The sequence below is a fragment of the Palaemon carinicauda genome, chromosome 35, assembly GCF_036898095.1.
Source record: "Palaemon carinicauda isolate YSFRI2023 chromosome 35, ASM3689809v2, whole genome shotgun sequence".
Lineage (NCBI taxonomy): Eukaryota > Metazoa > Arthropoda > Malacostraca > Decapoda > Palaemonidae > Palaemon > Palaemon carinicauda.
This window is the reverse complement of record NC_090759.1, coordinates 14,720,379-14,740,062: the sequence shown is the minus strand read 5'-3', so window position 1 is coordinate 14,740,062 and position 19,684 is coordinate 14,720,379. Positions and strand designations below refer to the sequence as shown.

General features: G+C 44.9%; 1 protein-coding gene across 1 annotated transcript in view; it reads right to left on the bottom strand.

Moving 5' to 3' along the window:
• p47 (NSFL1 cofactor p47) overlaps positions 1-19,684 on the bottom strand; it is a 191,748-nt gene that overhangs the window by 146,582 nt on the left and 25,482 nt on the right. Inside the window, exon 2 of the mRNA XM_068358767.1 lies at positions 5,637-5,764. Coding sequence (XP_068214868.1) covers positions 5,637-5,764 — 128 coding nt within the window. The remainder of the gene's footprint in view (positions 1-5,636; positions 5,765-19,684) is intronic.

Here is a 19,684-nt window from a genome sequence, read left to right as displayed (position 1 = left end):
CGATTGAGGGAAAGGAAAAAATGCCTATAAGGAGGCAGAACGTATATGACGTATGTCTGGTTACAGGAAAGTAACCAAGTAACGTACTGAATAACCTGGTTTCAGTAAGGGATATAAATATACAACGTAACAGAACGGAATTCTAATTGCAAGATGTATATGGCCGTTATTGGCAGAAAGATCGCTTGCACACATATATGTACTTGTTCATTTGCGCTAGCGCATGTGTATTCTCTGCCTCCAGGAAATGTTTGCAACGAATCCGGTTGCGGGAATAATGTATGTGCGACGAATCGCAACATTATTGCCAAAAGAATTTTAATCGTTGACTAACAGTAATATTTTTTTGAATGAGAGCGAACATGTTCTCAAACAAAATATACAGTTATAGAGGCAATCATTTCCCCCTTGGGTTACCCCTCCTCTTTATGTGAGGGGCTAGCCAGAGTTCATTACACATAAACGGATGTCTGGTTACCTATGGGAGGGGTTTGAAACGTTCGAAAACGTAATGAAAAGTTGCCTGTGCTGTTGCTATCATTCTTTTAACGTCAGCTAACAATTTTCCTTCGGGACTAATTGTTCGAAACAATAACCCTGTAAGGATAGAATAAAAGTCTCGGAAGCCTATCGTGTAAAAGGCAAGTCGTTATACCCACGGTAAAATGACGGGGGAGGCTGCCTCCATCAAACGGTAGGACCGAGTTTAAGACAATAACCTCGCGGTTTTGTCTTGGCTAGAGCGCATGCTCCGGGATGGCCTACGGCCTTCATGAAGTTTTAACAGTACCCACTGAAGTTCTGTAAAAACTTCTCCCGAAAAGGGTGAAGTCTCGTATGTCAGGGTTTGCTTCAAGAAGGCCAGATATAATTGCCATCGACCGCTTACACGAAGGGGTTGCCATCGAACGCTTTCTCGCTAGTGAGAAAACTACCGTCTAAATCGGGCAAGGCCTGCCAGGGAAAATGAACTGCAATGTAAAAAATTTTCATTCCTCGCTTGTTTCCGTCTGCTAACCAAACCACCCGAAGTGGGAAGGTGGAGGAAAGATGACGGTGGTTTGCTCGAAAACGAAAGGATCGGTGCTGGCGAAACCAGACCAGCTGATATAGTAATCAGCTGGGAGTGCACAGTGACGCAACAAGTCACACCTTTGGAAGACCCATCCCGCAGGGGGTGGGGGTCGACCACAGAGTCCCCAGAAAAAACTCTGGATCACGGAAACCGAGAAATTCGGATGAGAACTCAGGGGTTCTGAATCCATTTGCGAATTTCCCTCCCACGACCTTAAGGGACGTTGTGCCGAGAACCAGCAGGAACTCCGTCGCCGATTCCTGATGGAATTTTAAGGAATCGTGCTGTGACCAGGACTCAAAGGAACTGTGTCACAGTTACCTGTAGAGATTTGCAAACCCCAAGGCACCAGGCATCCCTCTGTCATAAGAGCAAAACTCTTGATGATGATGGGCGCGCGCGAACAATTCACGGGACGAGAGCTTGAAAACTCTGTCATGAAAGCAAAACTCTTGTGCACTCGTGTAGACTTCGCGCAATGAGAGTTCGTAAAACTCTGTCATAAGAGTTGTTCGCGCACCCAAACTGATTGCGAGCGCCCAGGTACTCGCACCCCAACATGATCATGCGCGCCACCATCGGCTGTGCGCGCCAACTCGGTTGTGCGCGCGTCACATCGGCCGTGCGTGCCAATTTGGTCGTGCACGGTAATCCAATCGTGCGCCACATCAGCCGTGCGCGCCAATTTGGTCACCCGAAGGTTCACGATAGCCTGTGTTGTGTGAGCGCGAATGCTCAACACAACAAGAGTCCCAAAACTCTGTCATAAAAGTATGGCTATGATCACGAGAACCCAAAGGTTCGGCATAAACTGCGTTGTGAGACCCCAAAGGGTCAGCGCAAACGAGAAACGGAAGTTTCTCTGTCACGAGACCCCGAAGGATCAGCGTGATTAAGGGCGCAAGAGACCATAGACCTAACGTAGCCTGTGTTGTGAAATCCCGAAGGGTCAGCGCAACGAGAAACCGAAATTCCCCTGTCACTAAACACCGAAGTGTCGGAATGACTAAAGTTACGAGAGCCCAAGGGTTCTGCGTAACTAATGTTACGAGACCCCGAAGGGTCAGCGTAACGAGAAACCAAAGTTTCCCTGTCACAAAACACCGAACTTTCCCTGTCACAAAACACCGAAGTGTCAGTGACTAAAGTTACGAGAGCCCTAGGGTTCAACGTAACTAATGTTGCGAGACCCCGAAGGGTCAGCGTAACGAGAAACCGAAGTTTCCCTGTCACAAAACACCGAAGTGTCAGAATGACTAAAGTTACGAGAGCCCAAGGGATCAGTGTAACTAATATTACGAGACCCCGAAGGGTCAGCGCAACAAGAAACTGAATTTTCCCTGTCACAAAATACCGAAGTGTCAGAGTGACTAAAGTTACGAGAGCCGAAGGGTTCTGCATAACTAATGTTACGAGACCCCAAAGGATCAGTGTAAAGGGGAAAACGAGGAAGTCACGAGATCCCAAAAGGTCAGCGTGATTGATGGCACAAGTTCCCGAAGGATCAATGTTACCATCGTTACGAGAGCCCAAAGGTTCAGCGTAACTGAAACCCGAGGGTTTCGAGTGGAGTCCCGAAGGACTCCTACTGTCATGAGAACCCGCAGGATCAACATGACGAGAGCCCGAAGGCTCAACGATCACGCCAGCCCAAAGGGTGATCGTAACGAGACCCCGAAGGATCAAGGAAAACCAGCAGGTTCAAAGATAACACTTCCACATAAGAGGTTTGTTCTCCCGAAGGAGAATGTCGCTTAAGATGAGGCTCTCGCTCCGCCCCTGAAGGAGAACCATAAGCGTAACGGGGGACCGCCGATGACCAGAGGCAGTCTTCTCTCGAGGACGAGAGACTCGTTCCCCCGGAGGGATAACCTGCTTCAGAGAAAGCTCTGCCACCATCCCTGGTGGATCACCAAGCTCCTACAAGTTATTTCTCGCGAACGAGAGGGAAGTTCGCCCGAAGGAAATCGCCTAAGACAAGCTTTCTCCCAGCTCTATGGGAATAAAGCGTGGGCGTAAAATATCTCTCGCAAACGAGGGAGAGGGAGGACGTCGCCAAAGAGAAGTTTTCTCCCAGCTCTATGGGAAAAAAGCCTAGGCTTAATAATATCTCTCTCGCGAACGAGAGTGAAGTCCTCCCGAATAAGGACATCGCCTAAAACAAGCTTTCTCCCAGCTCTATGGGAAAGAAGCGTAGGTGTAAGAAACTCTCTCTCGTTCGCCCTCCCAAAGGAGAACATCGCCTAAGGCAAGCTTTCTCCCAGCTCTATGGGAAAAAAGAGTAGGCGTAAAAATCTCTCTCGCGAACGAGAGAGAAGTCCTCCTGCAAGAGGACATAGCCAAAGTAACGCTTTCTGCCAGCTCTATGGGAAAAAAAGTATAGGCATAAAAAAAAAAATACCACTCTCTTCCTCGCAGGAGAGAGAGAGAGAAGTTCTCTTCGAAGGAGGAACATCAAGTTGAAGGTTAACAGCAAATGCTACCTCATAACGAGGGCAGCTCACGAGCTACTACATGGAGCGCAGGATAACGAACAGGGCGGCCATAGCACTCGGCCTTGTGTTCTACGTCGCTGCTACCTGTGAAAAAAGGAAGTTGAGATCAATTACAATTCATGTTCCGATGCAAAAAATACACTTCGGGGAATAAGTCACCTTCCTTGTAAGATATTTCCTCGAAAGGGAACTGAACTATTATACACTTTAATTCAATAATGAAACAAACACACGGCAGTGTTAAGAACCTGCCGACCAACAGTCGCAAGGAGGGCGGCAATGACAACTCCCTTATGGCGGAGGCAGTCAGATATGTTGTCAACAGCAAAGTTACAAGTATCTAACAACGTATATTTCCATTTATACATATATACACTCATATATATGTAAGATAAATGAAAACACACAAGAAAACAAAAAATAAAACAGAAAAACAATCAAGGCAAGTCTTTGCGGGAGAAAAGGGCAGCATGTCCGTCTTCTACCGAGCCATAAAGTAAAATAGTGGTTACCCAACTGAGAGGTGTGAGTGAGTGGGGTTGACAGTCTAACCCCCCCCCCCTAACTAGCGGATGGGGTAGTCATCCCTCACTAAAATTATCATGGCTTGTCTTTCAGCTGCGCCGAAAGTATACCCCCTATGAATAGTGGAGGGTTAGTATCTACGTCGGAACAAATGTAAATTTGATTAAGTCTGTTCATGAGCATAGCAAGTGCAAAGTTAATGTTAATGGAGTCTTATCAAATAAATTTCCAGTGAACAGTGAAGTATTCACATGGAATGTGTTGTCACCTATGTTGTTTACCCTCCTCGTGGATTTTGTAATGTGTAGAACAGTCAGAGATGGTGGAGAAGGATTGGACTGGATAGGCGATAAGAAGTTATCTGACCTAGTGTATGCTGATGACGCTGTCCTTATTAGCAGAACAACACAGGATTTGCAATGCTTGCCTACCAGAATGCATGAAATATCACACGAGGTTGGGCTGAAGATAAACAGAAGAAAGAAAGAGATGATGAAAATGGAATATGCAATGAAAGATGAAATATCATTGGAAGGAGGAAGGATTAATGAGGTAGAATCATTCAAGTATTTAGGAACTATGATCTCCAATACAGGGTCTTTAGAATTAGAGTTTAGTGAGAGATTGAAAAAGGCAAATCAGACAATGGCTAGGTTAATTAAAATGTGGAAATCAAATCACCTGAAATTAAATATAAAAATCATACTATATATCACTTTATTGAGATCGGTGTTACTCTATGGACAAGTCATGGAATGACAATGAAACAATCTCCAATAGATTTAGCAGGTTTGAGAACAAAGCCCTCAGAAGGATATTGGGAGTTAAAGGGCAGGGCAGGATTAGAAATGAAACTATGAGATTACTTGAGTGCCATATGTAGATGAGATCATGATGAGGGGTAGATGGAGATGGTTTGGGCATGCTCTTCACACTCCCCTTAAGAGATTAGATCACCAAACGTTCAGTTGGGCTCCACAAGTCACTGGAAGTGTTGGGAGACCCAGGCCTACATGGCTGAGGACTATGCAGCGCAAAGTAGATGATGAATGGAGAAGTATTGAATTAAAAGCTCAAGATAGAGTTGACTGGCAATATCTAACTGAGAAATAAAGACTAGTCAATGGCCAGTCAGTGTACAGCACAGTGGTAGAGAAAGACAATGTCTGCTCTCAACCCAGCCAAAAGCAAAAGTGACGAAACAGAACAAGTGTACGTGAGCGGGGTAGCCAGTACTACCCCTATCCCCACACTAACTAGCAGTGGGGTAGTTATACCTAGCTAAAAGTCTTATGGCTAGTCTTTCAGCCTAACTGAAAGTATATTCCCAAATAAAGAGTGAAAGGGTTTGTATTAGTGACGGAACAAGTAATTAAAAAAATTATTGAAAGATGCATCATGTACTGTTTATATCTTTAATTTTGCTTTTACATTATAAAGCAATCTTTGTCTTCCAAAAAGGTCTCTCATAATACAGTATGTCCCTAAAATAATGGATCACATGTTTAAATTATTTTAATTAATTAAGGAAAATGTTCTACCTTGCTTGTGGATTAGGTTGCGCAGATGGCCGTTGTGGTGTGGTTGGGGCTCCTTCCGCCTCGGGTCTAACACCTAGAGGTTCTGTAGGGCTTTCTTCACCCTCTTCATAAAAACTCCCAAGAGCAGACTGCAATACAAAAATTTTTTATTTATTAAGTTCCACTAAACACAACATACATTTATATCAAACATACAAAATCATCAACCACATTTATGCTTAAGAGTAAAAAGATTGAACAGGAAATAGGGTTTATTTTCATGTCCTCTGGTTTCAGGCACTTTCTGCCTAAATCTCCACAGAGTCCAAGTATTAATCTAATAGAATTTTCCAAGGTTTTATGGCACCTTTTGCTGGTTTCCATACCTTAAGAACACATATTATACTTTGCTTAGCTGTTGCTCCTCCATTTCAAATCACACCTAAACCATCTAAATATGATATTTTCATATTAAAATAAATTTTTGAACATACTTACCCGGTGGATATATATATAGCTAACATCTCCGACGGTCCGGCAGCAAATTCAAAACTCGCGGGCGATCGAGGGGTTGGGTTGCTGGGTGTACACTAGCGCCACCACTCGCCAGGATACTGTAACTATTCCTCACCTCTTCAGGTCTTTTCTGCCCGTAGGGTCTCTAGAGGGGCGGAAGGGAGGGCGTTAAATTATATACATCCACCGGGTAAGTATGTTCAAAAATGTTATTTTTATTAGTAAAATAAATTTTTGAATATACTTACCCGATAATCATGTAGCTGTCAACTCCGTTGCCCGACAGAATTCTATGGAGGGATACGCCAGCTATCACAATACTAGAAGGGGGTGTATTTACCAGCGCCACCTGTGGCCAGGTACTCAAGTACTTCTTGTTGACACCTCCTCAATTATTCCTCGGTCCACTGGTTCTCTATGGGGAGGAAGGGAGGGTCGATTAAATCATGATTATCGGGTAAGTATATTCAAAAATTTATTTTACTAATAAAAATAACATTTTTCAATATTAAACTTACCCGATAATCATGTAGCTGATTCACACCCAGGGGGGTGGGTGAAAAACCAGTGTACAAGACTAAAGGATAGCTAAGTATCCCGTATTTCATATAATCAGTTATCCACAATAACAATGAAATAATAAGTACCTGGTAAGGAAGTCGACTTGAACCGTTACTCTGCCTTTAATAAGATCGTCTTCCTTACTGAGCGCAGCGTTCCTCTTGGGAGGCTGAATCAACTCAAAGGTGCTAAAGTATACAGGGCTGCAACCCATACTAAAGGACCTCATCACAACCTTTAACCTCGGCGCTTCTCAAGAAAGAATTGACCGCCCGCCAAATCAACAAGGATGTGGAAGGCTTCTTAGCCGACCGTACAACCCATAAAAAGTATTCAAGAGAAAGGTTAAAAGGTTATGGGATTATGGAAATGTAGTGGCTGAGCCCTCGCCTACTACTGCATTCGTTGCTACGAATGGTCCCAGGGTGAAGCAGTACTCGTAAAGAGACTGGACATCTTTGAGATAGAATGATGCGAACACTGACTTGCTTCTCCAATAGGTTGCATCCATAACACTCTGCAGAGAATGGTTCTGTTTGAAGGCCACTGAAGTAGCCACAGCTCCCACTTCATGTGTCCTTACCTTCAGCAAAGCAAGGTCTTCTTCCTTCAGACGAGAATGTGTTTCTCTAATCAGAAGCCTGAATAGTAAGAAACTGAGTTCTTAGAACTTGGAAAAGAAGGTTTCTTGATAGCACACTATAAGGCTTCTGATTGTCCTTGTAAAGGTTAAGACCTTTTTAGATAGTACCTAAGAGCTCTAACTGGGCAAAGTACTCTTTTCAGATCATTCCCCACCAAGTTGGACAGGCTTGGGATCTCGAACGACTTAGGCCAAGGACGTGAAGGAAGCTCGTTTAGCAAAAACCGAGCTGCAAGGAACATGTAGCCGTTTCAGATGTGAAAACAATGATCCTGCTGAAGGCGTGGATCTCACTTACTCTTTTAGCTGTTGTCAAGCACACGAGGAAAAGAGTTTTTAATGTGAGGTCCTAAAAAGAGGCTGATTGGAGAGGTTCAAATCTTGATGACATAAGGAACCTTAGGACCACGTCTAGATTCCAGCCTGGAGTGGACAACCGACGTTCCTTTGAGGTCTCAAAAGACCTAGGGAGGTCCTGTAGATCTTTGTTGGTGGAAAGATCCAAGCCTCTGTGGCGGAAAACCGCTGCCAACATACTTCTGTAACCCTTGATCGTAGGAGCTGAAAGGGATCTTACTTTCCTTAGATATAACAGGAAGTCAGCAATCTGGGTTACAGTGGTACTGGTTGAGGAAACTGCATTGGTCTTGTACCAGCTACGGAAGACTTCCCCTTGAGACTGATAGATTCTGAGAGTGGATGTTCTCCTTGCTTTGACAATTGCTCTGGCTGCCTCCTTCGAAAAGCCCCTAGCTCTTGAGAGTCTTTCGAAAGTCTGAAGGCAGTCAGACGAAGAGCGTGGAGGATTGGGTGTACCTTCTTTACGTGAGGTAGACTTAGAAGGTTCACTCCTAGAGGAAGAGTCCTGGGAATGTCGACCAGCCATTGCAGTACCTCTAAGAACCATTCTCTCGCGGACCAGAGCGGAGCCAACCAACGTCAGCCGTGTCCCTTAGTGAGAGGAGAACTTCTGAAGTACTCTGTTGACAATCTTGAACGGCGGGAATGCATACAGGTCGAGATGGAACCAATCCAGCAGAAAAGCATCCACGTGAACTGCTGCTGGGTCTGGAATCGGAGAACAATACAACAGGAGTCTCTAGGTTATCGAGGTAGTGAACAGATCTATGGTTGGCTGACCCCACAGGGCCCAAAGTCTGTTGCAAACATTCTTGAGAAGGGTCCACTCTGTGGGGATGACCTGACCCTTCCGTCTGAGGTGATCTGCCATGACATTCATACCGCCCTGAATGAACCTCGTTACCAGTTAGCTTTCGATCTAAAGACCAGATGAGTAGGTCCCTTGCGATCTAGAACAACTTCCACGAAAGAGTCCCTCCCTGCTTGAAGATGTAAGCCAGGGCTGTGGTGTTGTCAGAGTCCACCTCCACCACTTTGTTAAGCTGGAGGGACTTGAAGTTTATCAAGGCCAGAATAACCGCCAACAACTTCTTGCAAATGATGTGAAGTGTCCTTTGCTCCTGATTCCATGTTCCCGAGCATTCTTGTCCGTCCAAAGTCGCACCCCAGCCCGTGTCTGATGCGTCCGAGAGGAGACGGCGGTCGTGTTTCTGAACAGCCAAAGGTAGCCTTCCTTGAGAAGAAAGCTGTTCTTACACCACGCGAGAGAAGACCTCCTCTCTTCGGAAACAGGAACTGAGACCGTCTCTAGCGTCATGTCCTTTATCCAGTGAGCAGCTAGATGATACTGAAGGGAGGGGAGGTGGAGTCTCCCTAACACGATGAACAGGGCCAGCGATGAAAGTGTCCCTGTTAGACTCATCCACTACCTGACTGAGCATCGGTTCCTTCTCAGCATGCTCTGGATGCATTCTAGGGCTTGGAAGATCCTTGGGGCCGACGGAAAAGTCCGAAAAGCTCGACTCTGAAGATCCATACCCAAGGAGACAATGGTCTGGGATGGAACGAGCTGAGACTCCTCAAAATTGACCAGGAGGCCCAGTTCCTTGGTCAGATCCATAGTCCATTTGAAAATCTCCAGACAGCGACGACTTGTGGGAGCTCTTAAAAGCCAGTCGTCTGACGGAGCCGGACACAAGATCATGATACTGCTGCACAGTCTGTGAACTGTCAATCATGGGCAAGCGAGGAAGTACAGTGACAACCCGAATCTGTCTAGACTGTCTGGGTCGTACAGACAACTCCTTAACGGGTTGCTGAGGTTGCCGCACTGCGTCACAACAAGTCACTTCTGTTGGTTGTTGAACGTCTTCCCCGTGACACATTGACTCCGTAAACAAAAAATCCTCTAACAAGGACTAAGCTTGGACTGCATGTCATGCAACACAGCTCAAGGTCTATGGGAGCAGGTGTGGTAACAGACGGGATTAGCGACTGAAGTGGAACCATAACCTTCCCTGGAAGCATGTTATGCTTAAATAAAAGTCCATAAGAGGTTATGCAGCTAAAGGCTCCCTCCAAATGACAGAGTCCTCAAGGGAATATCAGAAGGAGGGAGAAAAGAACTTTCTCATCTACAGGGACCTTATCCTAGAAAAGCTAAGTTCTCTGAGTGAGGGTTCACTGGTGCAAAAGCAGCAGACTAGAAGGCAACGTTATGAAACTGCTTGACAGTCTAGTGAGTTGGCAACAACCCAAGATGTGTGACTGAGAAGCATGCGGTAAGGTATGCAGAGCATGATGTATGCAGAGTATGCTGTATGCAGAGCATGCTGTATGTAGAGCATGTTGTATGCAGAGCATGCTGAATGCAGAGCATGCTGTAAGCAGAGCATGTTGTATGCAGAGCATGCTGAATGCAGAGCATGCTGTATGCTGAGCATGTAGTAAGCAGAGCCTGCTGTAAGGAAAGCAGAGCGTGTGCATGGCGTTTAACATTTCTCAGAAATTCCATGACCAGTGCTAGAGTGCTTTATGCATGCTTGCATGGGGTTTAAAAATCAACATAATGTTTACCTTACATTCATAACTCATGATTCATATTTTTGCCATGGTTTGAAAATGGAGGTAAGGTATGCTGAACAGCAGAGTCAGAACGAGCTGGAACAACAATAGTTGTGGTTTCCTCTTCAAGACTCTGTTGAGGGAACACCTGAGGCTCAGTCTGCAAAGGCTGAATAAAAGACAAGCAGAAGGAAGGCGCATGGGTGGAGGAGGCTGACTCCTAGCATGAGTGGTTGAACCCAAGGGTTGCGCTTGCTGAGCGGTTGGCGGAAGCGGAGTAGCAAGTTCCAGTTCCTGTGGTGTGAGCGGAGCGCGATGAGGAAGAGGCTGCGCAGAACAAGGTAAATGTCTCGCAAGCTGAGGCTCCTGAGGCGCAAGGCTAAGGTGTTGTGGTGCTTGCCTTGTGGAGGGTTGAGCTCGCTGCAGCGAGAGCTGAGGAGACTGACTCATGGACGGGAGAGGTTGTTGTACCTCAACCGAGTGTTGCATCACTGGTGGAGCAGCAAGTGGAGGCGGAGGAAGAGAGGTATAATCCTCCTGATCCCATTGTAAAGGTTGCCTTAAGGAAGGCAGAGGCTGAACACCACTGGGAACAGCAAACTCAGCACGTGGCTCAACATCGTACGCCTGGCAGGTGGTACTGCGATCAGGCGGAGCGAGCGTAGGCGGAGGGAGTGTAGGCGGAGGCGGAGGAGCAACACTCTCAGCCCGACACTCACGCATCAAGTCCGAAAGCTGTGCTTGCATGGACTGTAGTAGAGTCCACAACATCGTACGCCTGGCAGGTGGTACTGCGATCAGGCGGAGCGAGTGTAGGCGGAGGGAGTGTAGGCGGAGGCGGAGGAGCAACACTCTCAGCCCGACACTCACGCATCAAGTCCGAAAGCTGTGCTTGCATGGACTGTAGTAGAGTCCACAACATCGTACGCCTGGCAGGTGGTACTGCGATCAGGCGGAGCGAGCATAGGCGGAGGGAGTGTAGGCGGAGGCGGAGGCGCAACACTCTCAGCCCGACACTCACGCATCAAGTCCGAAAGCAGAGCTTGCATGGACTGTAGTAGAGTCCACTTGGGGTCGGCAGAAACTACAGTAGGCTGAGGTAAAGCCTTAACAGTCGAGCTCTGTTGTGGCAGAAACTTACTCCTCTTAGGCGGAGTGCATTCAACTGATGACTGAGGAGAGTCAGAGCTAACCCAATGACTGTGAACTCTAACTTCGTACGTCTGGCATAGGTCTGGACTTTACGTTTAAAAGGTCTTGAGACCTGAGACCAGCGTTTTCTCCCCTAAATTTCTTCTGCAGACGAGCAAAATAAGGGCTCAATCGTCTGCGGGTGGGAGTGACGGTCTCGGTAAGACACGCCCACAACCACCGAGGATACTTCTGTGCGCCGATCAAGGCCTGCTGAACCCTTCTGCCCTTCGACATTGCTTCTCCCCTGGGCTTGGGAGCTTGCAAGAGGTCCCGGACTGGGAGGACGACTGGCGCGCACAAAAGTACCCTCACGCACAACACTGACATACTTTGCGCTAATCACTTATCACTTTGATTTCTGTTTGCACTTATTTCACTGAACTTGAAACTTTAAGTGGTTTGTACCTGAAACACGCAATTCTATCCTTTCTCAAAAGTTAGTAATTGCGAAAACAGAATTACAATGTAACAGAAAAATCTAATGAAAGATAATTCAGTGGCTGGAAAGAGACTAAACACTAGATCACTCTAGAAACGTTTAGTTTCTTCCCCTAAAGAGACTAGGGAGAAGAGCAAAAACGATAACGACGTTACTCGTACGCCTGGCAGGCTTGAATGAAACGTTTATCCTCTTTCTCCCTACGTCTCTATCTCTCTCTCTCTCTCTCTCTCTTGACTTAGAACCTGAGAGAAGAGCCCAATCATATATATCGTTAAAACATATTATTGTTAAAGGAAAAAACTGAAAAGTTCCTTTATTAGGATCAAAACCATTAAGTTAAGAAAGAATGAACAAAACGCTAGACACGGTTACTCTTACTGCAACGTGAAACCGTGAACATTCTTTCTCTATCGTAACGATAGAGTGCAAGTTGAACGTTCTGAACGTCAACAACTGCAGAGACAAAACAAAACGTTAGTTCAACTTTGAAAACAGTACGAGACTATCAAAGAAATTCTTTCAAACTCTGTGGCGGAAATAGCATAATATGTTAACAGGTAAAACCGAAATGACGGGCTCAATGTTAATTAACTTCGGTACCAAGAAAAGACCGCCTACTATTAGGAAGGTCGAATATAAACAAATATAAAAATTAATTTTAATAAGTTTATAATAAAAGGAAGTTAATCGAAGAGGCCTATAAGAGGCGGAGAGATATAAAATAAATCTATAACTTTTGTTAAGCAAAATTAAGAAAGAGAGTCTATACTCTCTTAGACACCAACACTTCCGTCTAAGGGAAGGGTCGGCCATTGAAAGGTGAACGAGAGTTCATACTCTCTTCGTCACCATAATTAATCAAATTAATTCCAAAAGCTAACTAAGCTAATATAGAAGTTTCCAGTAAAGCGACAGCCGAAATCAAAGAGAAATACTTCACCAAAGTTGTGAAAATACTCCAAGAACATAAGCGTATCCCAGAACGTCTTGCCGGACGCACGACAGAGGAATAATTGAGGAGGTGTCAACAAGAAGTACTTGAGTACCTGGCCACAGGTGGCGCTGGTAAATACACCCCCTTCTAGTATTGTGATAGCTGGCGTATCCCTCCATAGAATTCTGTCGGGCAACGGAGTTGACAGCTACATGATTATCGGGTAAGTTTAATATTGAAAAATTTATTTTAATATGAAAATATCATTTATAAACATTTAACTTAGCCGGTGGATATATATATAGCTGATTCACACCCTTGGTGGAGGGCAAGAGACCAGCAGTAAACATTATAGGAATATACCTCAAGAGTTTTGATAAAAAACAAACTTAAGGGTTTGTACCTGATAAGGAAGCTGACTTTTATGATTCTCTGCCTCATTAGTCCGCTATCTTTATGAAGCCCAGCGATCCACTCAGGGGGCTGAAAGACCTCTAGGAGCTGTCATATCTGGGGTGACCATCCCTATGACAGGACCTCAACCAATACCCTTGATCTGGGCGCTCTCAAGAAACAAGTTTGACCACCCGCTAAAATCAAATGATTGCGGAAGACTGTCCCAGTCTCCACATACAACCAAAAAGATAATAGTTTCAAGAGAAGATAAAAGGTATTAGGATAAGGGGAATGTAGTGGTTGAACCTTCACCCACTACTGCACTCGCTGCTACGAACGGTCCCAAAGTGTAGCAGTTCTTGTAAAGAGTCTGGACATTCTTTAAATAATGTGAAGCGAACACAGATTTACTCCTCCAGTAGGTTGCGTCAATAATGCTTCGTAAGGAACGATTTTGCTTAAAAGCCACTGACGTTGCCACAGCTCTGACTTCATGAGTCTTTACTTTCAATAATCGAAGGTCAGTCTCACTGCAGTGAGCGTGAGCCTCTCTAATTAAGAGCCTGAAAAATACGATAAGGCATTCTTAGACATGGGTAAGGAGGGCTTCTTGACCGAACACCATAAAGACTCAGATTCACCACGTAAATTTTTTGGTTCTGTCAATGTAAAATTTAAGAGTTCTCACCGGTCATAGGACTCTCTCTATCTTGTTACCAACCACATCTGACAGGTTGGGGATCTCAAAAGATTTAGGCCATGGATGGGAAGGACGCTCATTCTTGGCTAAGAAACCAAGCTGCAAAGAGCATACTGCCTTACCAGTACAGAAGCTGACGTTCTTACTGAAGGTATGAACCTCACTAACTCTTTTTGCAGTAGCAAGACTCACTAAGAAAAATGTCTTCAGAGTAAGATCTTTAAAAGAAGTTAAGTTCAAAGGTTCAAAATTTTTCAGACATCAGAAATTTAAGGACAACATCCAGGTTCCAAGCTACTGTCATTACCCCATGCTTATGGGAAGTCTCATAGGACTTGAGAAGGTCTTGAAGGACTTTATTGTTCGAGAGGTTTAGGTTCCTGTGTCTGAACACTGCAGCTAACATGCTCCTGTAACCTTTAATGGTAGAGGCAGAAAAGTTACGTACATTCCTAAGGTGTAGCAGGAAGTCAGCGATTTGAGCTATAGAGGTATAGGACGAGGAAAAGGAGGTGGCCTTGCACCAATCTCGAAATACCTCTCATCTAGACTGGTAGAGGATCTCCTTGCTCTGGCAATTGCTCTAGCTGCCTCCTTCGAAAAACCCTTGAGCTCTAGACTAGAGAGTCTTATATAGTCTGAAGGCAGTTAGATGAAGCGTGTGGAGGCTTTGATGGAACCTCTTCATTGAGCAGAACCAACCGCATTGGCAGGCTTCTTGGAAAGTCCACCATCCACTGATGTACCTAGGTGAACCATTCTCTTGATGGTCAGGGGGGAGCAACCAACGTCAACTTGATCCCTTCGTGAGAGGCGAACTTCTGTAGGACTTTGTAAATAATCTTGAATGGGGGAAACGCATACACCTCCAGGTGAGACCAGTCCAGTAAGAACGCATCGACGTGGACTGCCTCTGGATCTGGAACTGGAGAGCAGTAAGAAGGAAGCCTCTTCGTTATTGAGGTTGCGAACAGGTCTATGAACGGACGTTCCCATATACGCCATAGTTTCTCATACACCTCCTGATGAAGAGTCCATTCCATGGGAATGACTTGACTTCTTCTGCTTAGGCAGTTTGCCATCACATTCCTTTCTCCCTGAATAAACCTTGTAAGTAAGGTGATGTTTCTTTCCTTCATCCAAACTAGGAGATCCTTTGAAGTTAAGTAAAGGGACTGCAAGTGGGTCCCGCCTTGCTTGGCGATGCAGGCTAACGCTGGGGTGTTGTTTGCGTTCACCTGCACCACTTTGTTTCGAATCAGTCTTTTGAAACTTTGCAGGCCCAAAAGAACTGCTAGAAGCTCCTTCTGGTTGATGTGAAGCTTAACCTGGTCTTTGGTCCAAAGGCCCGAGCACTCTAGACTGTCTAGTGTTGCTCCCCACCCAGAGTCCGAAGCGTCTGAGAACAACACATGGTCTGGGTTCTTGTGGGCAAGAAAGAGGCCTTCCTGAAGTCTGAGATTGACATCCCACCATTTCAGGCAAGTCATGATCATTTCTGGAAGTGGTATGGACACTGCTTCTAAGCCCTTCTTCTTGTCCCAATGGTGGTGAGGTGAAAATGGAGAGGGCGAAGATTGAGTCTTCCTAGGGAGACAAACTGCTCCAGAGACGAGAGTGTTCCCAGTAGACTCATTCACATCCTTACAAAGCAACTGCTCTCCTTCCGATAAAGACGAATATTTATGAGAGCTTGCTCGAGTCTTCATGGCGATGGAAAAGCTCGAAAAACTAGACTCGGTATCTCCATCCCCAAATAGAGAATAGTTTGAGATGGGATCAGTTGAGACTTCTCCTTTTTTTACTAGGAGAACTAAATCCTTCGCTAGGGTCAAAGTCCATCTGAGGGCCTTCAGACAGTGAATGAAGGATGACGCCCTGAGTAGCCAGTGGTCTAGGTAAAGGGAGGCTCTGACACCTGTCGAGTGCAGAAAGCTCGCCACGTTCCGCATGAGCTTCGTGAACACAAGAGGAGCAGTGCTGAGACCGAAGCACAGAGCTCGAAATTGGAACACTTCCTTCCCATACACGAACCTTAGATATTGTTGGAAGGTTGGATGGATAAGGATATGGAAGTATGCGTCCTGGAGATGGAGTGAGGCCATCCAATCGCTTTCCCTTACAGCTGCAAGCACAGACTTGGAAGTTTCTATAGTGAACTTTGTTTTCAGGATAAACACATTGAGCGGGCTCACGTCCAGCACTGGTCTCCAACCTCCTGAGTTCTTTGGAACTAGGAAGAGGAGGTTGTAAAAGCCTGAGGGACTGATGCTTCTTGCTTCCTCTCGGTATCTAGGAGAGAGACCCATCGGCTTTTGGACAAGAAGAGGTTTCTTTACAAAAGGTATTATGTACCCCTCCTTCAACAAGAGGACAGACCATTGGTCTGCTCCTCTTCTCTCCCAAGCCTGCCAGAAGTTCTTCAATCTGGCTGAAGGGAAGGCAAAGATTGACTTGCCAAGACTTCTTATGGTCTGCAACCATTCTCTCAGCAAACGCAAAGCTCTCTTAGAAGACCGAGAGAGCACCAATTTAGTAAACGAGGAAGCTGTAGCAGCCAACCCTAAGGTGAATTCTGAAGGAGGCCAGCCTGTAGCAGCAGGAACAAAATGCGAAGGAAAAACTTCCTTAAAAACAGTAATGATCTTCTTAAAATCCAAAGATTGTTGGGCAGATCTAGGTTCCTCTACTTCAGACAAGATACCCAAAGGTACAGCTGTGGGAAGGAGAAATATCCTCTTCCTCCTCAGAATAAACTTCATCCGGAAGTTCTATGTCTCTACGTGGTGGAGAGTCAATAAGAAGTCAAGAAGGCAAAGCTTGACAGCCTACATCAACCTGCCGATGAGTAACAGGCAAGGCAGAAGGGTCAACGTCACGTCGTGACTGCAGTGACTGACCTTCGACATCACGTCGTGACTGCAGTGTCTGACGTCCGACGGCACGTCGTGACTCCAGTGACTGAAGCTCGACGTCACAGCTGGACTGCAAGGACTGACGTTCGACGTCACGTCTAGGCTGGCGATCAAAATCACGTTTGAAAGCAAGGTTAACACTCGGGGTCACGTCAGCGTGACATGAAACCTCACACTTATAAGTCTGATAAGAGTCACGCTTAACAGCACCGTGACGCTCTGCAAGCAAAGATTCTTTTCGCTCAGGAGCTAGACAGTATGACTGCATTAACGTCGATAGTTTTGACTGCATGTCCCTCAGCATATTAAAATTAGGATCGTGCACACGAGGATCAGAACGTGCTTTCGGCAACGTTCAATCCGAAACGTCAGTGAGGATAACGGGAGCAGCACTCACATCACGTCTGGAACGTCCAGACGAAATTAAAGAACCGTGACCCTGTGCAGGGGTCTCCGTGGCAACAAAACCAGACGTTATAAAGGAACGTTTGGCAGGTGAGCCTTCCTCCGATGAAGGTAAACGTTCTGGACTGCTCCAATGACTGCAGCCAGGACGTACATTTTGTTCTGAAGGAACCAATTTCCTCTTGAGAGGTCTTGAAACCTGGCGCCAGGATTTTTTACTGACGTTAACGTCTTCGGAGGAAGAGGAGAACTTAGTCTCACCTCACTCCAGATAAGGGCTAACGTTACGAGAAACGTCAACCGCAACTTGTGAGGGAACGTCTGTTCATTGTTTAAAACCTATCGTTCCCTTTGGTCTTTTGACATTCCTTCTCCCAGGGGTTGGGGAGCTTGAAAGAGGTCTAGGACTGGGCGAATGGCAAGTATGTACAGACGAACCCTCCGCAACACTAAATATGTTTTTCGCACTTTTTTCACTGACACTCGCATTTTTTAATAATTTCACATCGGACATAAATAAAGCTGATTTCTATCTGTACAAAGCAATTCTCCTTTAAGTCAAAAGGTTAGAATTGCGAAATATGTCCTTTAATGTTAGCTCATTAGTACACAATTGTATCACACATGCAAAAATTAATAAGCATATAGCCTACATATATACAGTATAAGTAAAAGTGAAATATATAAAGTAAAAGTTAAAAAGGATCAGTGACTTGGGACGAGACTAAAAAACTAGATCGCTAAGGACTACGTTTTCTCTCTTTCTCTCCCTGTACAGTGACTTGGGACGAGAACAAAAAACTAGAACGCGAAGAACTACGTTTTATCTCTCTCTCTCTCTCTCTCCCTGTAAAGTGACTTGGGACGAGAATAAAAAACTAGATCGTGAAGAACTACGTTTTCTCTCCCTCTCTCCCTAAACAGTGACTTGGGACGAGACTAAATATCTGAATCGAGAAGAACAACGTTTCTCACTATCTATCTCCCTGCATAGTGACTTGGGACGAGAATAAAGATTTGGATCTCTCTCTCTCTCTCTCTCTCTCTCTCTCTCTCTCTCTCTCTCTCTCTCTCTCTCTCTCTCTCTCTCTCTCTCTCTGTTACGAGAGAACTGGCTAACTCACTCACTCTCCGTCAATAAAAGGTTATTTGACTAAAGAAAAAACTAAAACGACTAATCAATTGCAAAATAACATGTTCCTTTTATTTAGTATTTAAAAAACTTCAGTTTGTAAGAAGAATGAACTAAAGGTCAAAATCGATGCAAAGTGAAATCATGATTCTCTCTCTCTCTCTCTATCGTAACGATAGACAGAAAACTGCGTAGCATAAATAAACTTAATGCTAGTTAATCTTTGAAAACAGATCGAAGACTATCCAAAGGAAAAATTTATTAAAAAGACAAAAATTCACTTAAAATATTTTCTTAAAATATTCATCCCATCGATCCATAAAAATACAAAATTTATCTCGGTATTTAGTACAAATGGAGTGAGGATCGATGAGGCCTAAGTAAGGCGGGTGAATTATAAAAATATAGAGGTAAATTTATAAATATCAACAAGAATTTATAAAGTGATAAAATAAATACTAAAAACTTAAAGCCTTTCACACACTTCCCATACAATGGGGGAAGGGTCGGCCAATATTCTATCTCTCTATCGTGGAAAATCCAGAGATAAAAAAAGCAAGGGTAAACATTTTTCTCTACCTTCAAAAAGAGTTTCTCTTGAAGATCTTTATTGTTTGAGAAAAAGTTGAAAGAATAACCAACCAATCGAAAGCCAAAAACCAAAACAAATACTTCACCAAAGCTGTAGAAACTTGAGGTCAGAGCAAGCAAGAAAATCAATGTTTACGCCACAGCCGGCAGAGAAGAACTGAAGGGGTGAGGAATAGTTACAGTATCCTGGCGAGTGGTGGCGCTAGTGTACACCCAGCAATCCAACCCCTCGATCGCCCGCGAGTTTTTAATTTGCTGCCGGACTGTCGGAGACGTTAGCTATATATATATCCACCGGTTAAGTTAAATGTTTAAAAATTTGTGATATAAGTACTGGTAGCTTACTGGTACAGTGAGCCCTCGTTTATCGCGGTAGATAGGTTCCAGACCCGACCGCGATAGGTGAAAATCCGCGAAATAGTGACACCATATTTACGTACAGTATTTATTTAACATGATATTTTGATTATAAAATAAATTTTTGAATATACTTACCCGGTGAATATATAATAGCTGACGTCTCCGGCGGCTCGACAGAAAAACACAAAAACTCGCGAGCGATCGCTATGAAGGTTGCGGGTGTGCCCACCAGCGCCAACTATCGGCCAGATACCGCATATACATGTAAACAGCTCCAGTTCTTCTCATCCCGCTGGGTCTCTATCGGGGAGGAAGGGGGTGCCTTTAATTTATATATTCACCGGGTAAGTATATT